Genomic DNA, 23304 nt, shown 5'->3' with positions numbered 1-23304 from the left:
CCCAAAATAAATTTCTCCCACAGAAATAACTTTACTTTTGGGATTTGAGGATGACCAATTTTGGCTTTGGCCCAGCTATAAAGATGGAATCTGCAATATCCATAATTTATGCTTATGGTACATACACAGGTACATCGAAGAATCTCTCCTTCTTTTAATATTTTTAAGACCACAATAGTCTGTAAACAACAACACACTATGACATGAGCCACATGCTTGCTACTTTAATAAACAAGATTTTTTTTCACCTCATATGTATGCTTGAAGCAGGATAATGTGTTCAATTCTTACATTTTACTTTTATTTTTATTCCATAAAAGTTGTTTTTTTTTTCTTGCCTCTAGCTGTGGGCCTAGATGACTAAAACTTCACTTCAGGAAATCCAACCTAGATCCTTACGGTCATCCAAGGGAGAGTAACGAAAGACTTTTCATAATAATCCCAAGTAAATCATCCGATAAAACCAAGTTCCTCTTCCAGGTAAGAGGGGTTTCTTCTTTTGACCCCTTCAGCAGTGCACATGGCAAATCAAAACAAAATGTCAGGCTCTTCATGTATATTTAGATCACCTTTCAATGATAATAATAATAATAATAATAATCGGCAGTTATTTTTACGACAACCCTTAAGCAACCACAAACGTTGGGAGAAAACCGCAAAGGGCTTACATGGATTACAACTTACACATCGGGTGGCTTCCAATTCAACATCTGAACTCAAATTTACAGATTCTATATTAATACTAGACATCCATTTTTGGATATATATCCATATATCAATTAAGTTTCAGAAATGTACTGTACACTTTCCCAATCTATTTTCCCAGTTGACTTAAATGCAGTTTTTTGTTTTCATATTTTGATCAGCAAATTAGCCAAACCTGATTTAGTATGACTCCAAATGAAGTAATTTTGATTTTTTTTCACCCAAATGAAGGGGTAAATCAGCTAGTAGTTGAGGAATCCAATCGATCCTCAATATTTTCATACTATTATGATTATATTATTAATCACGTGTAAACATGCAAATTTTCATGTTCTCATGTCACTATCCGAATTGGTTTTTTTTCTGCAATCGACTCAAAAAGCTATTTTCAAAGGAAAGCAGACACTATCAGGACTACCTAGCTTCCTCGACGTGAAATGTACCGGAAAAATACAAAATAGTAGGCACAGAGAAGAGCAAATAATACAGTGTGAGACAAATTTATGTGTTTTCCAAGGCACTTTGATTATAATGGAAGAGTTTACCAGCTAGTTAAATCCTCAACCTAGGTTCAAGAAAAGTTGAGAAAAATAGATTGACACTGTTATGGTTTCAGACATCAACAAGTGTTAAAGCCAAATCAGTTTTTGAGTTCGAGTCAAAAGGTCATTTGTGTACAAATTGTGTGAACATGGCAAATATTTACCGACACTATGGAGTACAAAAAGCCCGTACCATTTACTTTGTCTGGGCATGAACTATTAGGCGTGGGGTCAAATCTTACATATATTTGGTCTTTTCTTTTTTCAATGAGAATGACTAAGTCCTCATATATGTCACTTTATAATTGTAAATAGATCAATTTTCATTTAATCTGTAAAATCTCAATCTTTTCCAGTTCTAAATGTTTTTAAATTTTGAAAAATGATAAATTAGCTCTTACAGATATGCTGCTAATTTTTGGATAAACTCACAAATTTGACAATGTAACATTGATTTGTCACCTTCTAAATTTGTGAAGAACAAAAGGGGTCAAAGGCAAAAATGAATGAGCAGTTATTCCCACCATGCAAATTTCTATATTCGTATTTTTTTTGGGGGTGGGGGGGAACAGAACACTTGAAAGTCATTAAACGTAAGCACTAATAAAATGGAAACCATTCCCGGATATTTTACTCCAAGCTACAGAATCACGATCAACTGCACGTATGCATACTACAGATGCCTGATTATTATTAACAATGTTGAAATGAATCTTTGCTAGCCAATACCCTGATATGTACTTGGGGGGGGGGTGAACGCATTAACAAGATAACGAATATGAGTACTATGTAGTTGTGGAGTCCCGACTGATTTATGGACATGGCAACTCGACATTTATCGGCCTAAAAAGTAGGACAGAGATGTTTTAAGCAGACACAGCTAGAAGACATCAAACTCTAAGTAAAGAGACAGCCAGTTCGCTTGAACTTTTCCTCTGTTATCGCAAAAAAAAAAAAAAAATCTTTTTCAAATTGCCCTGAAGATATATCATCAAATTCAGGTCATTTTGTGCTCTACTTTCTGTTAGGAGGCAAACGCTTTGGAAAAAGACAAAATTTTTCCAGCAGAGTCATTAAAAAAGTTTGATTGGTGTTTTGGTTTCCCTGATGAGAAAGCTCATAGAAATTACATTTTCCTGCCTTTTAGAAGTTCTTTTTCTTTTTTTTTTTCATTTGTAGGGGATGCTGGAAACTAGGACAGTAGACGGGGGGGGGGGGGGGGGGGAGAGAGAGAGAGAGAGAGCGATTTAACATTCCATGAGAAATGAAGTCATGTTTATTCCGTAGCAAGAGAGAAATAGAACTGTTTGGTAAAGGTTCACTCAGGCTAACTTTGGTTGATATTTGGATGAGTTATGAAACTTAACATAGTTTGGAGGTAGGGGGGGGGGAAGAGAGGGAATGGAGGGGGTGGGGCTAGGTACTTGAATCTCTTCTTGTTTATCATATTGAACAGCTGGATAAAACATTGTCTCTTTGACCAGTGTCACCTGTTCAACAGCAACAACAGCAATGATCATAATAACAATAATAATAGTAATAAAACCAGACAGTTGACATCTAGAATAGGTGTTAGTATCATAGAGGTAAAGAGGTTCTATAAGGGTACCAGTAAGCAACCATTATACTTCAATTTCGATCACGCTGCAAGGAGTCAAAGAGGCCTAAGTTCAGGAGCTCTAGACAAGTGAAGGGCATTTATGTCTCTCATAATTAGCTGCAAAAATTGATGTTTGCAGAATGTTAATATGGTGATAACAACTTATCTGCCTTTGACCAAGGAAGTGGTCAACCCACTTCTCGTTATAAAAGGAAAACAAACTAATTAGTTACACTATTGCTACAGAATGTTTAGACATTGTGATGTATATATACTGTACTATATAGCCACTTATAATACAGGGTTGTATTTGAGTGTGCTTCGTTGTAGTGTGGCTACCTACCATATGGAAGAAATTGAAAGCATGCTCTCAACCACCCCTACCCCATCCGTCCCTCCAACACCCTTTTCCCACCTCAAAACACACATTTGCTTCCATCCACTACTTGCTCGGTTCTAAAGGAAGAGAGAGTGATATCACCTAGTGGAACTTCTAAAGGCACGCTGCTAACAATGTTTCTCATAGATCTTAGAGTGCCCCCAAACTATATTTCCAACTTACTCACCTTACAAATTCCAACTCGCTCACTCAGATCTAACAGTGCTATTCTCCTAAAAGCCACAAAAAATTAAAAACTAAGACGCACTCTGAGCATTCTTTTTGCAGCCCCCAAACTCTTGAACACTCTCCCCACCCACATTACGAATGCCCCTACCAAAGACAAGTTTTGGTGACATCCCTATGTTCCGACGTCTCTATGTTCCGACGTCTCTATGTTCCGACAATACGAAATAATTTTTGGACTCATAATTGTTTTTGACCAACATTTTTCGGATCCAACTTTTTTAACCAAAATTTTTTTGGACCCAAACTTTTTGGACCCAATTTTTTGGACCCCCATTTTCGGACGAAATTTTTTGTGCACCAAACTTTTGGTCCCAAAAAATTTTGGTCCGGAAAAGTTGGGTCCGAAACATTTTTGGTCCAAACAAATTTTGGTTAAAAAAAGTTAGGTCCGAAAAAAAGGTGGTCAAAAAAAATTATGAGTCCAAAAATAATTTTGTATTGTCGGAACATAGAGACGTCGGAACATAGAGACGTCGGAACATAGAGATGTAACCCAAGTTTTAACTGCTTCTTAAAAACTCACTTAAATTCATGTGTGCTACCCTCATTGGACATTGTAATTTTTTTTTATCCTTTTGTGTATCTTTTAGTTTTTGTTCTCCTCAGCATGCTGTACGTTTGTACTCATTTGGTTTCGTGTAAAGCACATAGAGACCGTCGGTATAAAGCGCTGGATAAATAAGTATTATCATTATTATTTAATCGTATACATGTATGTAGGATTTTGTGATGGAATACCAGATAAATTTATCCCTGACATCATAAAAGAGCCCATCTCTCTATTCAAAGCAACTTAGACTGACAAAGAGATAGAAGTTAGTACCTTGTAATCAAGTGAGCCACAGATTTAGACATTTCACAAGTGATATTATAACAGTCTAAACAAAGTGCACATGGAATGCTATTTTAGCTGTTACATGCTGTAAGTAATGTCCATGATAAAAGTACATTTCAGTACAGCATTCAATATTAAAATTCAAAGAGAAATCACAACAACAGAACCGAGCAGAGCTGCAGGAACATATAAAAGGAGGCAATATGTCATAGGCCATCTAAAACTATGATCAAATTTTATCCCAGACAATGTTTGGAAATTGTAATACATGTGGTGAGAACTTGTCTGTTTTCGGAAAATATTTTAATATTAAATAATGCAAAATTTTGGGGATGAGCAATGATTATAGAAATTTAAAAGTACTCAATGGTTTGGCAATAAATACATACAAAAAAAAACTAGGGCACAAGTATTGAACTGTAATTTAACGGGAGGTTCCAGACCATGAAAAAGTAGGTCGAAAAGAGTTTAATCCATCTTAGAGAGACAATGATTAAATCTTAGAGTGATGAAACAAGAATGACAATCTAATCAATAAAAAAGAAAAAAAAAGTCTTGGTGAAGAATCTCATCATGTCTTAAGCAGAGATGAAGAATGCGTTGGCAAATTTAATATCAAACAGTAAAGGCACCGACAAGAATCCTGTGTGAACCAGGGAGCCAAGCCTGATGAGAAAGGGAGGTGGGGGGGGGTAGAGGGGTCAGGAGACTACAGCCCAGGACCTAGGCTCAATTAAGTGGGCACAGGGATGTACAGTATAGGATAAATAGTAGTTTGTTCTCATTGAATTTGTTAAAATATTCTTCTGTAAAAGTAAGTGTGCCTGAATTTCGATCCTAGCAGGATCTTCTTCAGAGGCTAAATGACAAGTAACAGTAACAGAAGGGACAAAACACACAGAATGCAGACAGGTTAATGAGCATGGCATACACAAAGGGATGGAGAGAAGAAAGCAACAGGGGAAGAGGAGAGGTAGGAGATAAACAGTGGAGGAACAAAGAGAGGAGTAGGGGAAGGGGGTAGGGAATAAACTGGAGAAGGACAAAGACAGAAGGTGTGGAGAATAAAAGGGGTGGAAGAGTGCTGTGAGAAGAGGAGTGATGGGGAGGGGGGGGGACAAGGGGAGATGGAGGGGGACAGGCTAACTTACTTTTACACATTCTCTTACACAGGCTCTCTAGTGGATTAGCAGTTTGCTAACAGTTTTATTTTATTTTAAAATATTCTTATAATATAATATCTCCCCGTGGTCACACAAACCTGGTTCTTGACTGCTAGATGCAGGGAGCTATAAATTAACAAGACCCTTAGTCTAACATAGCAAGGTTGTATACAAATTATACCTGCATAATAATAATATCAGAGCAGCAGATACTGACCTCATTCTGACAGTTATAGCCATAACCAAAATTTCAAGATGATTCATCATTTTGAAAATGTGAAGTAAGCCTTTTTTCCCCTACAGTACGTAATGATAACACTGTTCAGCATGGGTAGTCTGCACTATCTTTTAACATTAAACAATTAGATCACATCAGATTTTGATTGGAAAAAATATTGATGATGATAAAATGAAAAACTGAGTTTTGGGAGGGGAAAAAAATCATCATCATGATCTGGAATCCTTCATTTAAAAAAAAAAAAATGATTAATAAATGTTTACATATTTTTTTGTGCAAAATATAATATATAAAAAAAATTATAACTAATAAACAACTTTGTAACAATGTACTAACATTGTGTCTAGCAAGAAGGAACCAGGAAAAGATTCTGACACCAAGAACAACAGTTTGCAATGAAAACAAACTCACACCACATCAAACATGACATGATACAGTGTAAATACCAACCGTACATCAAACTTAAAACAAAGTGGCTATTGTTACGACTAGTCGTAACAATAATTCCCGACTACGCATGCGCAGTTGCTATTTTCATTACCAGGAGTACTATTTTTACGACGAGGAGAAACAATAATTTCCGGTTAGGGTTAGGGTAAGGGTTAGGATTGAGGTTTAGGGTTATGTTTAGGGTTAGGGTTACCCCTACTACATGCGCAGTTGCTTTATTTACTTTACTGCGCTTGAATTTGCCTTTGTCGTAAGAATAGTTTATAAATAATTGTTACGACTCGTCGTAAGAATAGCCACGGCCAACTTAAAAACTTACATTAACTGTGACGAGGTAAGTAGGGACCCCTTTTCAATCTATGTTGGGGCTATAAAGTAAAGAAGCTTTCAATACCCTGAGCTATTTAAAAAAGACAAGAGGATTTTGACACCACATGAAGGGTGTGTGTTTACATGTTTTATGATTAAAAAATTTCACCCATTGAGGGATCCCTTATTTGCCCCACGATCTGAAAAGTCTGCTAAACTAACCACGCAGATGATTACATTGAAACAATTGTATCAAGTTTAAGTATTTATACTATATTACACATCCAGTTCAATGACTTTGCCTGTGAAAGTAAATGATGCTGTGATGGCATGATTAACACAAACTGTTTGAACTTAAATGTTTATTTTTACACGGAACCAATATTGTCATATTGTTTGCCTAATTCTTTTAGAAATCAAAACAACCAGTGGGCAGTTCTGTAAACTAGTACACCTTTTCGCCAAAAATTAAAAACGTTGCATCATTACATGTATGTGTATGGCATCAAACAAAAGCTAAACCTATTGAGTTTCATAATATGTAGCTAATTTTCACAGAAAACATCGATTGGATTTAGGCAGATTGAGGTGTGTATTAAGTCAATGCCTATTTTTGGTCCTCAGAGGAATAAATATTCTTGATATACACTAAAGTGATATTATATGTTGATTCAATTTACAACCAATTAAAATAGAAGGGATTTTCATTTTTCCAGAGGTAAACAATTTTACAAAGGTCCCTTGTCGTGCGTACGTCCGTCACAGAAAATCAATTTTTTTTTAAATTTGATACAGAAGCAAGTACCCAGACTTCAAGACATCTATACAATGCAATGCACATTTTGGACACTCAATAACTACAACATGTGCCTTTAATCCCTTGGATTTTATTTTTCAGAAAATGCAGTGACAGACGTACGTATTTTGCAAAATGGCGTTAGATTTTGCAACTTTTGAAGTATTTGATGTTCCAGATCTTTCCACTAAATTTTCCGACAAAATATCAGTAGTTTCCTTTCTTTCCGAAGGTTTGATGACCCTACAAAATTTTTGCAACCCTTTCAAGGGTGGCAACCCATTCTTTGAAAACTAGGGCTCTACACTTTATAGTCCTACTCTCACCTAGTAACCTTCAGTGATAAACGACGTGCCCGAAAATGAGGCCAATGCATTTGAAGCAAACTTTGAAGTTCAAATGTGCTCAGCCTCTCAAAACAGTCTTTATTTTGAAAATCTTGCATTGTGAATTTAAAAGTCATGCATGAGTATGTATGAATCAGTGTATCATTTAGTGTTCCAATATTGCTATTTATGTAAAGCTAATAACTTGAACAGTTATCTTTCGTTGGACTTCAGGCAGCACACATATTGCTTACAGGAAGTTGAACTATAAGGGGCTTGCAACAATGCCCTAGAGCTACCCACTTCCAATTTCACATTTCCTTATACTTGAGTCTAATCCTAAGGATTATAATAGAGATGACACATACTGCATATATTTGACTTTCCATCCTTTATTGATGAAAGGGAACATAACATCAAACCCTACTAGAGATAAAGAACTAGTTTGAAAAAAGAAATAAAAAAATAAAAAATTCCAATTGAAACCTAAAATTGTTCTTTGCAGCCTAAGTAGATCTTGCTACAAATTAAATGGAAACCTTTCATAATTTACACTTTTTACATTTTAATGAACACTTTTATTTGTTCCACTCGTAGTGCTCAATGCCCATCTCCACATTTCACTTAAAATCTTATAAGTGACAAGTGTTCTCGTTTTACGTTTTTCCTCCTTTTTAAAAAAAATTCTTGCATTCGATTTCTCCTTTTCTTCTTACAAAGTTCCACTCTTACCAGGCTGTGTATTCATCAGTCCTCGACTCCATTCCTCCTCAGGGACCTGATCTATCACAGCACTCTCAATTTCTCATTTTGATATTACTATCTTCTATATCATGAAGAAACTTATTTCTAAATATTTCAAAAGACTGATTCACTTCTGTGACTCCATTAATACCTCATGCAGCGTATAATACCTGCGAGCTAAAAACCAGTCATGGTTCATTACAAAGGCTAACCACTGAAGCAAGCTATATAGCTTCCTTTTGAACGTCATCGAACGACCACCGGTCTCCTTTAATTCATATATATCATCGTCTTGTTTTTTCTGGGTCAGCTTGTTGCTTGGTGGACGAATAATTGACCAAAAAACACAAAAGAATAAAAAAGAAAGCAAAAGAGTTGGACTGAAGTGATCGCACAAAAGAGTGAGTTTTTCCCTTACCTGAACTGCTCGTAGGATTCCACTCGCTGTTCTACTGCCCTCATTTTCGCATCGTTCTCTCGCCAATACTTAGCATCGGCTTTCATGGCATTTTCCAATTCCTTCTCCAACTTCCTAAAATCAATCTTGTCTTCTTTCAAGTCTGCCATTCGGAGTGTCCTTGTCCTTGAGTTTTCCTTGTCTCTTGTCTGGTGTTGAAATTTCAAATATGAAATAGTTCTCCTTGAATGATCACGGAGCTGTGGTAGAAAGCAAAGTTACACCCATATAGAAAAAGTTTTGGGTCTCAATCTTGTTTCATGATTATATGCTTTCTTTTCTTCGCACTGTAATGGCACCAATGAGAGTGAACGATGGCATTTACTTTGTGGTATACATACACCTGCCATTTACGGTACACTCAGGGTAAAATTAAGGTTTTAGAGGACCAGGGGAAACTTTCTATGGATTTGGCTGCTATTGAAAGTGGTTGCTAGACTGGTTCACAGGCTACTTTTGTTGTAACCAGAGGCCGATTCAGGGAATAATTTTGTATAGCGATTTTGAAGGCTCTGGACATTCCCTTACAAAACACTTCATATGGGAATGTTTACCTCTAAATTGTGCATAGCAGCATTTTTTCATGGAATCAGTCTGTGAATTGGCGTGGTTGGGGTAATCGTGCGTAAACAAACAAGTTCTTATTGCAACTCACGTAACAAAGATGTTGGACAATCCCATTATAATACAGGGAAGAATTATGGTAGTTTTTGTTCATAATATTTGTTCTCAAATATTAACAGCCTTGCCAAATTTGTCCTTTAGAAACGATTCATGAACTGCAGAACAATTTTGAGGTTACAAACAAAAGTTAATTTTAAATTCTCTCTGGCGAATGCCAAGAGATATGTTTTCACAAGTGTACGAAATCACTGTCTCCAATTTTTAGTTCCCTGGACAAAAGTGGTGTTGACCGTTCACTAACTTAAAAGACGATGAAAACAGGTGTTTGAAAATCAACTTTTTCCTCTCATAAAAGCGAGTTAAATTGAATACAAGTAATATTCTTAATAAAACAGCATTGAAAATGAAATTATAGGTTGACACAACTGCGCAGAGTATGGGAAAAGTACAGGTTACGTTTTTAAATGACAACATCATCGTTAAGGGCACGCGGATGAGGTACTACGTAATCCCAAAACAAAAGAAATACAAAGAGAGGGTTTAAAGATTTCTTAGCCTGTCCCAATTCGATGTTAAAATGTTTTTTCCTGCCCAATCAAAATGAACTTTAAAAATGTTTTAGGGAGAGATATGTGAATTATCAAACCACTTGGAATGAGTTGACCAATGACAAGGGGCAAGAGTTATACCAGGTTTTCTTGGTTGCTATTGGTCAAAATCAACAGTAAGATCTGTGTTTCCAATAGGATAATCATATAATCATTTCTTGTAACTGGAAATTGTGGAGGTCTTTTCTCAAGATATTGGAATGAGACGTCATTACAATTGAAAGAGAAAGGTTTAAATTGTTCAATGGTGAATGAATTGGGTTGGTTCAGTTATATGCTTAGACACGAGGGCACAGTTTCTGAGAAATTATACTATCTACCAGAGTGAATCAGACAGTTACAGGCTGAACCGATCACTTATGTATGCACTAAACATACCCGTATGTGGTTCGAGTGTACAAAAACTGCTGCACATCATTGCACCTGCTAATAGCAATTTGCACAGCATTGTACCATGCAATACCGGATATATTAACCTTGAATTTGAGTGTAACCAGGGGCCACATGGCATACTCTAATCCATAATTTCTCCTTAACATTTATAACAAGACTATCATTTAACAAGAAGTTTGCACATAAGAGTAAGTTTGGCTAATTATTTTTCCTCTGAAAAAATAAAGGTATGGAAGAGCATGCATGACTGGCTTATGCACTACAAAGAGAAATGGCTTGGAGTACATTTTTTCCAGGGATCTAAGGGGGTTGTTTGGCAAGTTAAAGGGACCATTTGGCACCAACTTATTTTCACCCTTGGGCGTACCATAGCGGTGTCTGTTCAGCATTAACCGAAGGTCGATTGATCTTACACCCTCCGCATTTACATTAGACCCTGTGCTCAGTATCAAACCCTGAGCTTGTAATCACTGAACAGGAAGTTGAAGTTCATTTATTAAGGAAGACCCACAAAACCATAAACCCTCTCTGATCCTCCCTTGGTTCTAGTTTATCGCAGGAACCCAAACATACGGTTACACTACAAATCGAACTGGAGTACAAGGTTCAAAGCCAGGGTCATTCTCAAACTGTGTAAACATGTCTTACCATTTTAGCAGGCGAAAGTTAAAACCTTATTTACTGTAGCATATTACTTTTAAATTATCTCTATTAGACTGAATATTCACAAACATATGTAGGAAGATTTTCTACATAACAGAGCCTACTAAGACAATCTCTTTCAAAACAACTAGTGTAAGCACTGTTTCCTCTGTTTTGAAAAAGTACCGGTATGGCGTAACTTGTAGTTGTGAAAGCAAAGAGGTTTTTCAGTATTAACATAGATATGATATATTTGCTTAATTAACATTTGCAGTTCAATATAATAAACACCAATAGCTTGAGACAAGCCACAAGTAGCGTCGTTTCCACAAGGCTATTATAACAAAGTGACATTCGTTCATGTTCCGCTGCTTGAGCCTAATATCAAGTTTGTGTTTTCAAACATGACTATTTGCTGATTGTTAGAAAGAAATTATTTACATAATTATAGTTTGTAAGTGGGGGTGTTCACCATCCTAATAATAATATTATTAAAATACCTAGGCCTAAGTTTTAGTCTGTTGCTATAACTATATTATTGTTAGGCCTAATTTAGGTTACAGTAGCAAGATAGGTGTTGCAAGAGCACAATAACATGAAATATCAAATTCTTTGTTTGGTCAAAATCTCAGTGAATTAGGAAGAAATATACATCATTACCAACAAATATAGTAATGATACCTATAACATTTCCTGAAATTTTGACCAAACCCTATACAAAGGAAAGCGGAAAAAAAACTAGATGTAAGTATATTTTTCGAGTTAAAAACTTCAAAAGGGGCAGACTGGTGGTTAAAGGCCTATATCTCATGACAAGTATAAACCAAAGACCATCAGTGGCCAATTTCTCAAGAAATGAAATATGCAAAACAACATTAATTTGGCATGAAGATGTCTTCTTAGCTAACTATATCTATACTGTCACTATTAGTACTAGGCCCATGCAAACGTAAGCATATTTTATTAGTAATGAGCTGAAGAGGATGGACCATATCATTATACAGTAGCCTAGGCATATTTTAAAGGCTGTGGCTATTCTTACGACCAGTCAGAACAATTATTTATAAACTATTCTTACGACATCAGCGAATTCATGCGCAGTAAAGTAAATAAAGCAACTGCGCCTGTAGTAGGGGTAACCCTAACCGGAAATTATTGTTACTCCTGGTCGTAAAAATAGTACTCCTGGTCGTAAAAATAGCCATGTTAAAGCAACTGCGCATGCGTAACCGGAAATTATTGTTACGACTAGTCGTAAAAATAGCCACACTTTGTATTTTTAAGGGTTTTTTTTAGAAAGAAGGGACACTACATGTGCATTCATGGTCTCTTTTCTGTAAAATAAAGCTAAACACATTCCCAGTTTTAGAATTTTGGTATATACATAGGCCTAGGCCTAGCCTAGGCCTAATCTGACTTGACAATGACAGGTATCTAAATATGTGATATTTTCAACTAATTATCACTAAATGGTAGTATTGTAACAGAATGGTAAGAATAACTTAAGGTTACACAATAACAGTAACCCTCAATTTCTTCTTGCAATTACTTCGCATTACTTTCGATTCGTGACATTCGTATAATTCATGCAGACCTGACTGTAGGTATATATCACACGTTACACACAAGAAAAGTGTAAAACGAGACTTTCGCGGAACAGGCTTCAGAGCATTCACGTTACTATTGTAGGCCTCTTTGGTATGAAACGTAAGGCTTATCCCTAATGGTATTTCCGTTTCTGTGCTAGCAGCCTATGTGTTACTTACTTCAGTCAATATAAGAGATTTCTTGATTATCTCAACAAAGTGACTACCACATACACAACCGCTTAAAGGCAACTTTAGTAATGATACACCACAAAAAAGAAAGAAACGAAACTGGCACATTGACTGTCTTCTGCTACCAGATATTGCAGCAGCGATACACAGGCACATGTACATGCACGGTTGCTATGCATATTGCCGTTGAATATTAAGGAACGCCTTTTTGGCCGTAATTGATCTTTAAATTAAAATAAGAATATATGCTACGTGAAATATGAAAGTAGCATGATATTTGCCCTCGCGGTGTACTTATTTCTCTTGGAGTTTTAAAAATACCTCCCTTCGCAGTGAGCATATTGAGAATGTATTGGGTTCAATTTGAATAAAAAATCTAACTTGTCTACCTCGAGCATTACCTACAAAGTGCATTTTGCTATAACAAGATGTGTATTGTTCTGAGTTTTCGCGGAAAAATCAGTTAATTTCTGTGTAAAATATTTTAAGCAAATTTCTCACTTTGCAGTGACTATGGATACGGAATCCAAGCCACTGTTTGATATAGCACGTTTTTTGGTCTTTTTCTTCTTCTTCTAAGTTCAAATTCTTAACCATGGAGTGGTTCGCTGATTTCGGAGTCAAGGAATATTATTGATGCATAGGGTACACGATGCATTAAAGTTTTATCATTCAAAGTTCGAAGTGTATATTTTTGTAACTATGAAACTCTGATCCGACCACGATTTGAATAATGATCGATAGGCTACCGTGTAGATAAGGAGTTATGGGGTATTCTGTAAATGTTTAAGTTAGTAAGTTACTGAATTACAGGAGGGCAACGTTGGTACAGAAAGACCTACATGTTAGGCGGCTAGCTTAAGGAAGCTTGCTCCGACTTCATGAATGGAACTATCATTGAGTGAAAATTTCATTGTCTGGACTGTTCTGTAAAGTTCAGTAAAACCAACAGAATATCATTTGATAGTCACGAAAGTTCAGTGCAAACTTGCATTGTCATCCAATTATAACTACCTAGAAAAGATATGTCAAGTCATTCAACTCAGCCCCCAGGCCCCAGCTCCCATCCCCCATTCCCAGCCCCCAGCCCCTATGCCCCAGCCCCCAGCAAAGAAATGGCTTTATAGGGATCACCACCAACAAAGAGCTGGATATCTCATTTGGTAGAGTGTGCCATAAATGTCTGTACTCTCATTAATAACTTCTCATGTTGAAACTCAGAATGAATCAGTATTTTGTGTACTTTGCGAGGTAGGGGACTTAGCATCTCATACACAACGAGACTATTAAAAATTAATAACTTAAAATAAATCAACTTGTACTGCTGGATTTCGCATGACAAAATATGTACCATCGATATACATTTAAAGGCATTGAAGACTCGTCCCGGCCAAACCGCGTGCCGCCCTCTGCAAATAGTTAACTTTTCGTTGCTTGCAAGTGAAGTTTTTATCTTGTCGCTACAAAATGCAGACAGAAATGAAACGTCAAACCTTGTTATCTTTTATCTGGACCTGAGGTCAGGGAGTTCCATAACAACTCCCTGATGAGATGTCCATCGCTGCTATGTACGCTGTGTTGTGGGTATTGACCCGAATTTGACCGTAGCTGCATGTATTGACTGTACACTAGTGTCTAATTACCGACGGTAGCAAGCTGTGTGTGTATTTTCTGGGATCGATGGTGGTGTCTAACACTTCTGTTACACCTCATCCGAAACTAGGTCAGATTACCAGCATCAGACGTTTCTTTGTGCGCGAGTCTTCACTCCCCTTAAGTCCACCTTTGTGAAAACTGCATTTATTGGATACCTATGTAGACCGATATGAGGGCCTTCGAATACTTTGCACACAAAAATATTGCCAACACAATTATGGAAATAAAAACTGCAAACATTTCATTTCAATAGAATCATGCGACAAAGTAAGTATACTGTTGAGAACAATCACCCAAGACAGGGCCTGGTCACAAGAAACCAACCATTTTCATTGAACTGTTGGCCCAGTTACCCCAGTTACGTACCCCAGTTCTTTACATCCCGGACTGTGTATACACTGGGGATCACGATCAAAGGATGACCTTGGTGTCTATAGTTTTCTGTGAGTTTTGACAAAAGATATTTATATCCCACGCAGCAACCGATCCGAGCCCTTTGCTTGTGTCTCTATATATAAAGTCAGTATTCCGGAAATTCCGGTTTGCCCAAGATACCGACAGCCCCTGCAGTATACAGAACAAAACAAATATACATTACACGGTTACGTAACACCCGTTTGTATATATCTATACTCAATGTAACGTGCGGCTTCGATATAAATATGGACACTACCGCGACCCAATTCAATGGCGTGAACAAAAGTAGGACAAGGTCATACTACGGAAGGTGGAATATTTCGGCTTTTGTGACTCGAGGATTTAGCCTTCCCTCCGTCCTCGTTTTCCTTCAAAATACGGCTGATGGAAAGGTCAAAGGAACACTGTATAAGAGACAGGATTTGTCAAGAGTAATTATTTTAATGCCACGGGGACAAAAATTGTGAAGTGCGATATAATCAGGGGTGCCCTAACAAACTCCCTGGAATAAACTAACAAGTCGTGGCAACATTAGCAGCTACCGTGTCAAGAACACCGCGGAGTACCACATAACGGTTTATAAAAGGCTACTACATGTGACAAATAAACCGCGTGACAGATGAAGCCACCTATGGGGTCAAGGGACCAGTGAGGCTCCCCTGGTGGGACCCAGTGGCTTAATTTCCTGGGTGTTTTATGTTAGTTTTGACTGGAAAAGAAATATGCCCTAATTTTGATCATATCTCATCTTGATCTTCATGAAAACTCCGAGTCAACAAAAACCGTTTTATCGTATCTAGATTACAAAAAAAAAATTGGTCTTGGCTGTGTCTTTACTTGGAAACCACCACATGAATGTTCGCTTTGTTGTATACTGCATCCTGTTTACTGGTACTTCATTATCACTTGTTTTGATATACAGGGGGTGGCCGTCCAGGATTTCAAAAATAGGGGTGGGGTCTGGCCATGCTTTCGTTGATGCCGTGTCCCGTGTAGATGAGAGTAGAGACAGCGGGGGAGGGGGGAGGGGTCTGTGGAACCTATCCGAAATAAATGTGAAATGGTGCCCAGTGAGTCATATTTATGCTATAACTGAGTTAACTCTATACATTCAGTGTTGTGCTAACAATTACTTTAATGTTTTTGTGGGACTGACGGAGGAGGGGTTGCACATCCCACGCCCCTAGACTCGCGTCTGGATGTTGTCTTGTCCTCTTTTAATTCAATCATATACACGTATGGACATTGGCGTAGGAGGCGGGGGCTTGGAGGGGGCTGCAGCCCTCCCCAACCAAAACATTTTGAGAAAATTCGGGCAATATGCTGACATTTTTTTCGGGCACCTACTGAAAGAAAAATAATTTGCAATGTGTTTTTCAATTGTTAAACTGATATTATTTTGATCATTATTATTGTAACTTATTGTAACTGTTAAGGTACTGATATTTTTCTATTCGGAGAGGTATACGAGAATGAAATCAAAAGTCGATCACGGTAGATTAGCTTTGTGTTTTAAGGGGAGATGGGAGGGGAGGGGGGTCAGTTCATATGCCTAATCTTGGCAGTAAGGGAGTGAGGGGCTTGGGTAGTGTGTTCCCACTCCTGGTGACTGACTCTCCAGTCTCAACCCTTCCCGACCCCTCCCCGGCGCCCTATACCCGACCGTGTATCTCTCTCTCATGTCTCTCATTAAGGAAATCGTCCTTGATTATGCTTTACACACGCTGGGTAAACTGACATATTCATAGTGCTAACTGTTCCCCTCCCCCTCCCCCACCACCTTCCACCCCATCCCTCCCTCATCCTTTCCAAATATACGAGTACACTTACAACATCAATTCCAAATACGTGTAAACTTAATACCCTTTATCAAATAAAGCGGAGAGGATTCAACATTGGGAGGGGAGAGGAGAGGTCACCAACTTTGATGGCCAATGGGACACGCGACTTTGTTTTGAGGAGGCAATGCGCAAAATCACCTTGAAAGGATAGTCCCGGGAAAATTATTGTAGGCTTATGAAAGAAGACCACATTTCAAGCATCCTGATGAAGTTTGCATTTCATAGTATCGTTTTCGTAATAAATGTATTTTAAGTATACATGTTTTGTACCAAAAATGAACTTAATGCAAAGACATGTGATGACATAGATGCACTCTGACAAATTTGTTTTAGTTTATTCTTTAAAACAAAGGTACATCCATCGTTTCTTCAAAATTCGGATGCATTTACATATACTACAGTCTTTGGGGTATTGACAACTTCACATCCCCTAAAGCAAAAGTTGGAACTCTATCCAACTCTAGGTCAAAACAATCATGAGAAAGTGTTCTCAATAGTTTTCTTAATTTATCAACAAAAGGTCCCTTCTTAAATAACAAAACGGCACTTTTTCATTTCCTTTCATGAACACAAAGGGGCACCTCTAATTATGGCAGGGGCGTGGCTAAACTTCACGTCTGTTTTTAGGGGAGCAGGCATGACCTATTTTCTATCAAAAATAAAATATATCTGATTTTATTTTGGGCGGCCTGACAGATATTTAGGGGGCCTACCCCCTCCGGACTATGCCACTGAATTATAAGGGGAGGGGGTGGGCAAGAGTGGGATTCTCCCTATTGTTATCATTTTTGGCTTATGAACTGAAAAGCCTTCTTTGAGAATATTTCACGTATTATTGAGTAATTGGACGAGCGCACTCTCTATAGTGTACTTAGACATTCATACCAGTTTGCAACAGTGTACTGGAATTCATTTTTCAATTCTTAAATTGATACGTTCATCGCGATATAAGCAGGAAATATGACCAAGTAAGCTGAGTTCCAATACATATCACCGCCGGGGAAAAGAGTCTCGACCTGCACCGTCTCAGCCTTGTGGATAATTTTGTAGGCAAATATACGCAGTATCTACGTACCTGTAGCATTACATGATGACACTATCCCATTTCAACACACATTAGCTCAGCCGACAGTCGACCAATCAGAACAGTTATTGAAATTAGGTCAGTCGCCTGTTGAATAATCATTAGGTTCGATGAGCTTTTCCGATATGTAGGTCAGTGGGGCTCGATAATCACAGATGATTTCTAGTTTCAATTTTATCTCTTCTTTGGCTCCTCGAGTCAATTTGTTACCGTTTAGATGCATTTCGTACAACACTACTGCAAGCTACGGTACATTTCGCTTACATGGAGGTCGGTTTTCAGATGTAATTCACCGGTGGAAAACGGGTAAAAACTTGGGCAATTTCGAGAGAGAGAATTAGGCCAATGGTGTCAGAATTCCACGAATAGCTAGCATTCCTTTTGTGTGTGAGCTTGTGGTGTTTTGTGAATGACCTACTTTCTGAATCGACTGCTTCTTATCTTGAGTGGCCCTGACACAGGCAACCAGTCGTTAAGAATCCTACGCCGCAGTCACCGCTTAATTCGCTTTGTTTCAGCGCTCCCTTTGTTAAAGCACGTCGAGGGAAAAAAAGTTGAGGAGTTAAAAATCGGTCGAAGTTATCTTCAACGAGGCGTAAGTTTTCTTGAAAAAAAAAGAGAAATTGGGGACGATTTGCAGTGGAGGTGAAAGACATATTTTTCTACCTGTTTACAATTTTGTTGGGGGATATCATGCGCTAGTCGTTACGTTTGATCCTTTTGATACGGTAACAGAAGCCCCGAAGCAGAGGCTTTTGTAATTGGATTGTAAGAATAATACATAGGGAAACCTCCGAACATCAAGCCACGGGACTATGTACATGTGATCAGCCGGTGAGTTTGACTGGTCAAAATAACGAGAGTTTTATAGGCCTAACTTTAAGCAGCCATGGTGTAAAATATGTACCGGTGAACGTATCTCACCGATATAATGACTAAAGGTCCTTAATCGAGAGTGACTTGATAAATGAAAAAAAAAAATGAAAAAAAAAAAAAAAAATTGCATGGCTTGTTTTGACTGTGTTAAGCTATATAATCTGCATTGAGCTTAGGCTAATTGATACTAACATTAGATTTTAATCTGCATTACAAAAAGTACAATAGCCCATAGATGTCATGTAAACAACTAACAACACAATACTTCAAGTTTGCTTAAAAGTTGTTACCTGGTTTCTAAGTGAGTGTTCAAAGGATGTTACCGAGCGACTTTAAATCTCTGATTGCAAATAAGCATGTTGTTTGATTTTCCTACACATTTAGACCTTACTTAAACTAGGGGAGTCAACAGGTAGCCATATAATACACTGACCGATTCAGTTTGCTCCAACTCATTTAGGTTACATTATTAAAACACTTGAGTATCAAAAAAATATATATAAAAAATTAATAGACACATATGCTCTAGTTGGGATCTGTCATTGTATTTTACTCTATACAAAGTTAAGATTTCTAAATCTTTTTAAACCCTCCCACAAAAGAAAAGAGGAGGGTATCGGGATGAGGATGTTATGTATGGGTGGGTAGCTTGCAAACATTTTATGCAATGTGTATAGATTAAAATAAATTATATGACACTATTCTAAAACAAATTTCTACAAGTCAATATATTTTGTTTCATGCTCAAGGATTTCAAAATTTTCCAGCTTATTTTAAAAAAATCAACAAATTGAAAGCATGTGGAAATGTTTGAAGACTCTCTACGTTTTTCTTCAAAGAATGCACAGAGATGTGATGGGCAAGTGGTAAAAACTGGAAACATTTCGGGAAAAATACTTTGGGGTTAAAATGAAGACAACAATTAAATAAAATTGATAAGCACTCACTTGAAATATTTGTTTAGTATTTTTTTTTAAACAAACAAAAGAAGTACTTACTGAAAAAAATAAGGCAGTCCCAGCAATTGATGGATTTTAATGTCTCAGACTTCTATTTAAATCAAATATTTTTTCCACACACTTTTTTAAAATATTGAAATAATTTAGTTTATAAAATATTTGACAAAGTTTTTAATACTAGGATAATTCAAAATGCTGTGACCATTTCTTCATTCTTTTCATGTTTTGTCCAAAAATATCTGTAAAAATTGTCATTTAATTGAAAAAAAACTATATAAAATTACTTTCAATACGGAATCAAATAAAATTGAAGCAAAGTACTTGAACATTCCTGATTTGTGAGTATCTTTGAAACAAGTGGAACAAATTTAATTTGAATTATATTAAAATTTTGCTTATTAACAATAAAAACCTTTCTGTTTCAATACCATTAATTTTATCGACAGAAAAGTTTCCTCTTTGACAGTAAGATATTTTTAAACTATAAGAATATAAGTATGATCAAAGAAGCTTAACCTATATGTATTTAACCCAGAAATTAAGTTGAAGGACGTTTTATCGGAAGCAATTTTTAGAAAAAGGGCATTTTGGCAACTAAATTTCAAACTGAAAATGACTAGTGATCAAGTGTTTGTAATCTACAACATACAATGATATCATTCTGTAAAATTTGTTTCTTTTTTGCTGCTCTTTCAGTTTTTATTTCAATTTGTCCCGATCTCATTGGATAAGACTAAAATTATCATCCTTTTTTCCCTCAAATTTTCTTGCTGTTGTTTTTCCTCCTAGCCTCACTTGAAAGCATACTTTATTTGCATGAAAATAGAAAATATTTGTCTGTACATAAAATTCAAAACAAATTTGCAATCATTTATCCAAAATATGAATCAGGAGCAATTATAAATGTAAAAGCATTATTTTTTGTAGATTTTCTTGCTCTAAATTTATATTTATTTCCTTACAGCAACTTTTATTGCCTGGTTTAGTCTTATAATATTCTGATTCAGCTAAGATTGTTCATTTATCTAGTTCATGTGTAGAAAGATAAATTCACACAGAATCTTGACTTTTTCTGACCAACTGTTACATAGTTTTTTTCAAGTACAAACAGATTTCTATTAAAAAATCCCAATTATTTTGGAGCAAACCATTAAATATGAACATTACATTACAATTAAATAGTTCATCATTTAACTCTGTTTTTTGACACATATATGAGACACAAAACTGTAATTATAGAAATATTAATCAGTATAAAATAAATATTTCATGATCAAATTAAGAAAATAATCCTTGGTTGCTTTCAAATTTGCACTTAGTATCAAATCAACTTTGTAGAAATTTATGTCAAAAAAAATTATGGTAATTATTGTCTACAAGATACATTTAATTTATGAAGTTGTGTACATGCCAAGTCAGCCAGGGTATTGAATATAAGACTTATTAAGCAACAGTAAATAACTTATTGCTTTACAGTACAAAAATAACTGGTTTTAAGCCATTTTCGTGTCAACTAGTTTAATGTGATACTTAGCCTACTTTATTGTCGCATATTTGTTTCGCATCAGAAATATCAAGGACACGCAAGGTTTAAATTAAAGCTTTCTGAAGTCTAGGAGCTGATTTCTGGGGAACAGTGTTTCATTGCTCATAGTCATTTTGGTAGGTCTAGGAGCTGATTGGCCGGGACCAGGAGCCAGGTTTTAATTTAAACGAAAAACTACGCGTGTAATTTATACCTTGAACTTAGGGGCGGGCTTGTTCAGACCATGAAGGTCTTCCTCAAGAAAGGCCAACTGAAAAAGCCTGCCATGACGTGTGATAACCTATTCATGAGCGACCACTTTAAGAAAATTAAAATAATCGCCAGTTGGCAAGCGTAACTAGGGTTCTATTCGCCGAAAAAAAGTTATTCAATTGTCAGTGCTAATAACGCTACATTTTAGTCTCTTTAAATTGTAGTTTGTATTTAGTAGAAAATGTAACACATGTGACTTTCCAACTTATGCTAGGCATATTATACATTCAGCTTTGTAATGCACATTGATATTTTTCTTTACGAAATGAAAATATGTAATCAGCATATCAGCAATTTAAAATGGGGACTTAGCTAGACACTACTCCGTTAAAAAAAAAAAAACACAGCACTTCGCCTATTTGTTTAACATATATGTGGGCCCCAGATGAGAAGTCACGGCCACTAGTCGAATCCTGGCTCCCGCTTATTTTAATATTTGACGGGAAGACCATGATGACAAATTTTTGCAATATGGGTCTGGTGAATACCAAAAGTTCTTTGGCATCGCTAAGATATTAACATTCTTTTTTGGTCCACGCATAACTATCGAACATTTATAAATAGTATTAAAAATGCTCCCGCTTAAATTTCAGAACCAGACAGCCCTGCATCGCTAAAAAGAAGCCGGTTCTCGGGGGTTTCTTCCAGACTGTTTATCATTTCATGACCGTAACGAGAGACGCCTGAACCAACAGAGCCCGCTAAATGGGACAAAAATCAACATTCAAAATGCAAGGTTCCGAAATAACAATGGAGGGACTACCTGGCGGTGAAATGAAAATCCGTGCCAATGTCCTAGACTGTGAAATGAGAGACAGAACTGAAGTCGGTACTCTAGGTAAAGTAACACATGTTGTTTTGCTTCGTAAATATCTCTGACCTCTTCTGTTTTGATTTACTGTCTTCCACACATAGATCGTATTATTAAGTAACCTTACGATTTGATAGTTACCTTTAGACTATTCAGGTGCTGAAATATGGCATGATTGGAAAAATAGAAGGTATGACAAAGGAATATTGTTTGGAATATTTTGTATAGAAAGAAAAAAATATATATAGACGTAAGAAAAAAAAAAAAAATACACATCGTCAAAGTTTGATTCATTAAAGGAAAAAGTTCTGTTTTGTCCCTTTCTGGCATCGTTGCAAGTAAAACTTAATAACTTTTGTTTTTTGTGAAAGTACAGAACAAGAGTATATCAATAATGGATATTTGGCATATTACAAAGTTTTTTAGTAATTTGGTTTGCTATCATATGTTTCATGAAGGGATGTGGTATAATTAAATGTGTTACATTTTTTAAATTTCTTCTGCTTTTTTCCCCGGCATTTTATTTCTGTCATTTTGTAAGCTTCTAGTTGGTCAATTATATTTAATTCTTTTGACACAAGGTATAAAAAGTATATAATAATTGAACCTAAATTCTTTCAAAGTTTTAAAGTGTTCCGATTCATATATAAATGTAGACATTTTTACCACAAACTAATATTGATAGATTCTCTTCTATATTATAAGTAAATGCCATTAAACTTTCAAAAAGATATTCATCAAGTTTTATACAAAAATAAGTGCTTTGCAACAACAAAAATGTAGTTGGTCTCTGTATTAACATTCAATGAAACCGTAAGTTGGCATTGTTTCAAACTGAAAACAAAGAAGCTTGGAACTATGAAAAGTTTTAAAAAAGAGAAAAAAAATGGGTTCTTAACTTTGGATACATTTTCTGCGTTTTAGGATTAGCTTTAAATATTTCATGTTGGTATATTTTGCAGTTTCGTACTAAGACAACTACAAAAGCGATGGACATCTACTGTACAGTAGAACAATACTTATT

General features: G+C 36.3%; 2 protein-coding genes across 4 annotated transcripts in view; one reads left to right on the top strand and one right to left on the bottom strand.

Moving 5' to 3' along the window:
* Window positions 1–12999, bottom strand: part of LOC139964775 (dynein axonemal assembly factor 19-like) — a 72683-nt gene extending 59684 nt beyond the window's left edge. The window contains exons 1-2 of one of the 2 annotated variants that reach the window (XM_071966729.1): window positions 12827–12999; window positions 8755–8993 (exon numbers count right to left, since the gene is read on the bottom strand). In XM_071966729.1, the coding sequence (XP_071822830.1) occupies window positions 8755–8993; window positions 12827–12994 (407 nt within the window). In that variant the 5' untranslated portion in view covers window positions 12995–12999. The remainder of the gene's footprint in view (window positions 1–8754; window positions 8994–12826) is intronic. The other variant, XM_071966730.1, reaches the window with a different exon arrangement.
* Window positions 13000–17949: 4950 nt separating this feature from the next.
* Window positions 17950–23304, top strand: part of LOC139964603 (uncharacterized) — a 41756-nt gene continuing 36401 nt past the window's right edge. The window contains exons 1-2 of one of the 2 annotated variants that reach the window (XM_071966330.1): window positions 17950–18431; window positions 22063–22307. In XM_071966330.1, coding sequence (XP_071822431.1) covers window positions 22175–22307 — 133 coding nt within the window. In that variant the 5' untranslated portion in view covers window positions 17950–18431; window positions 22063–22174. Of the gene's footprint in view, window positions 18671–22062; window positions 22308–23304 lie in introns of both variants that reach the window. The other variant, XM_071966329.1, reaches the window with a different exon arrangement.

Source organism: Apostichopus japonicus, chromosome 23 (assembly GCF_037975245.1).
Source record: "Apostichopus japonicus isolate 1M-3 chromosome 23, ASM3797524v1, whole genome shotgun sequence".
Lineage (NCBI taxonomy): Eukaryota > Metazoa > Echinodermata > Holothuroidea > Aspidochirotida > Stichopodidae > Apostichopus > Apostichopus japonicus.
This window is presented reverse-complemented; position numbering and strand designations above follow the sequence as displayed.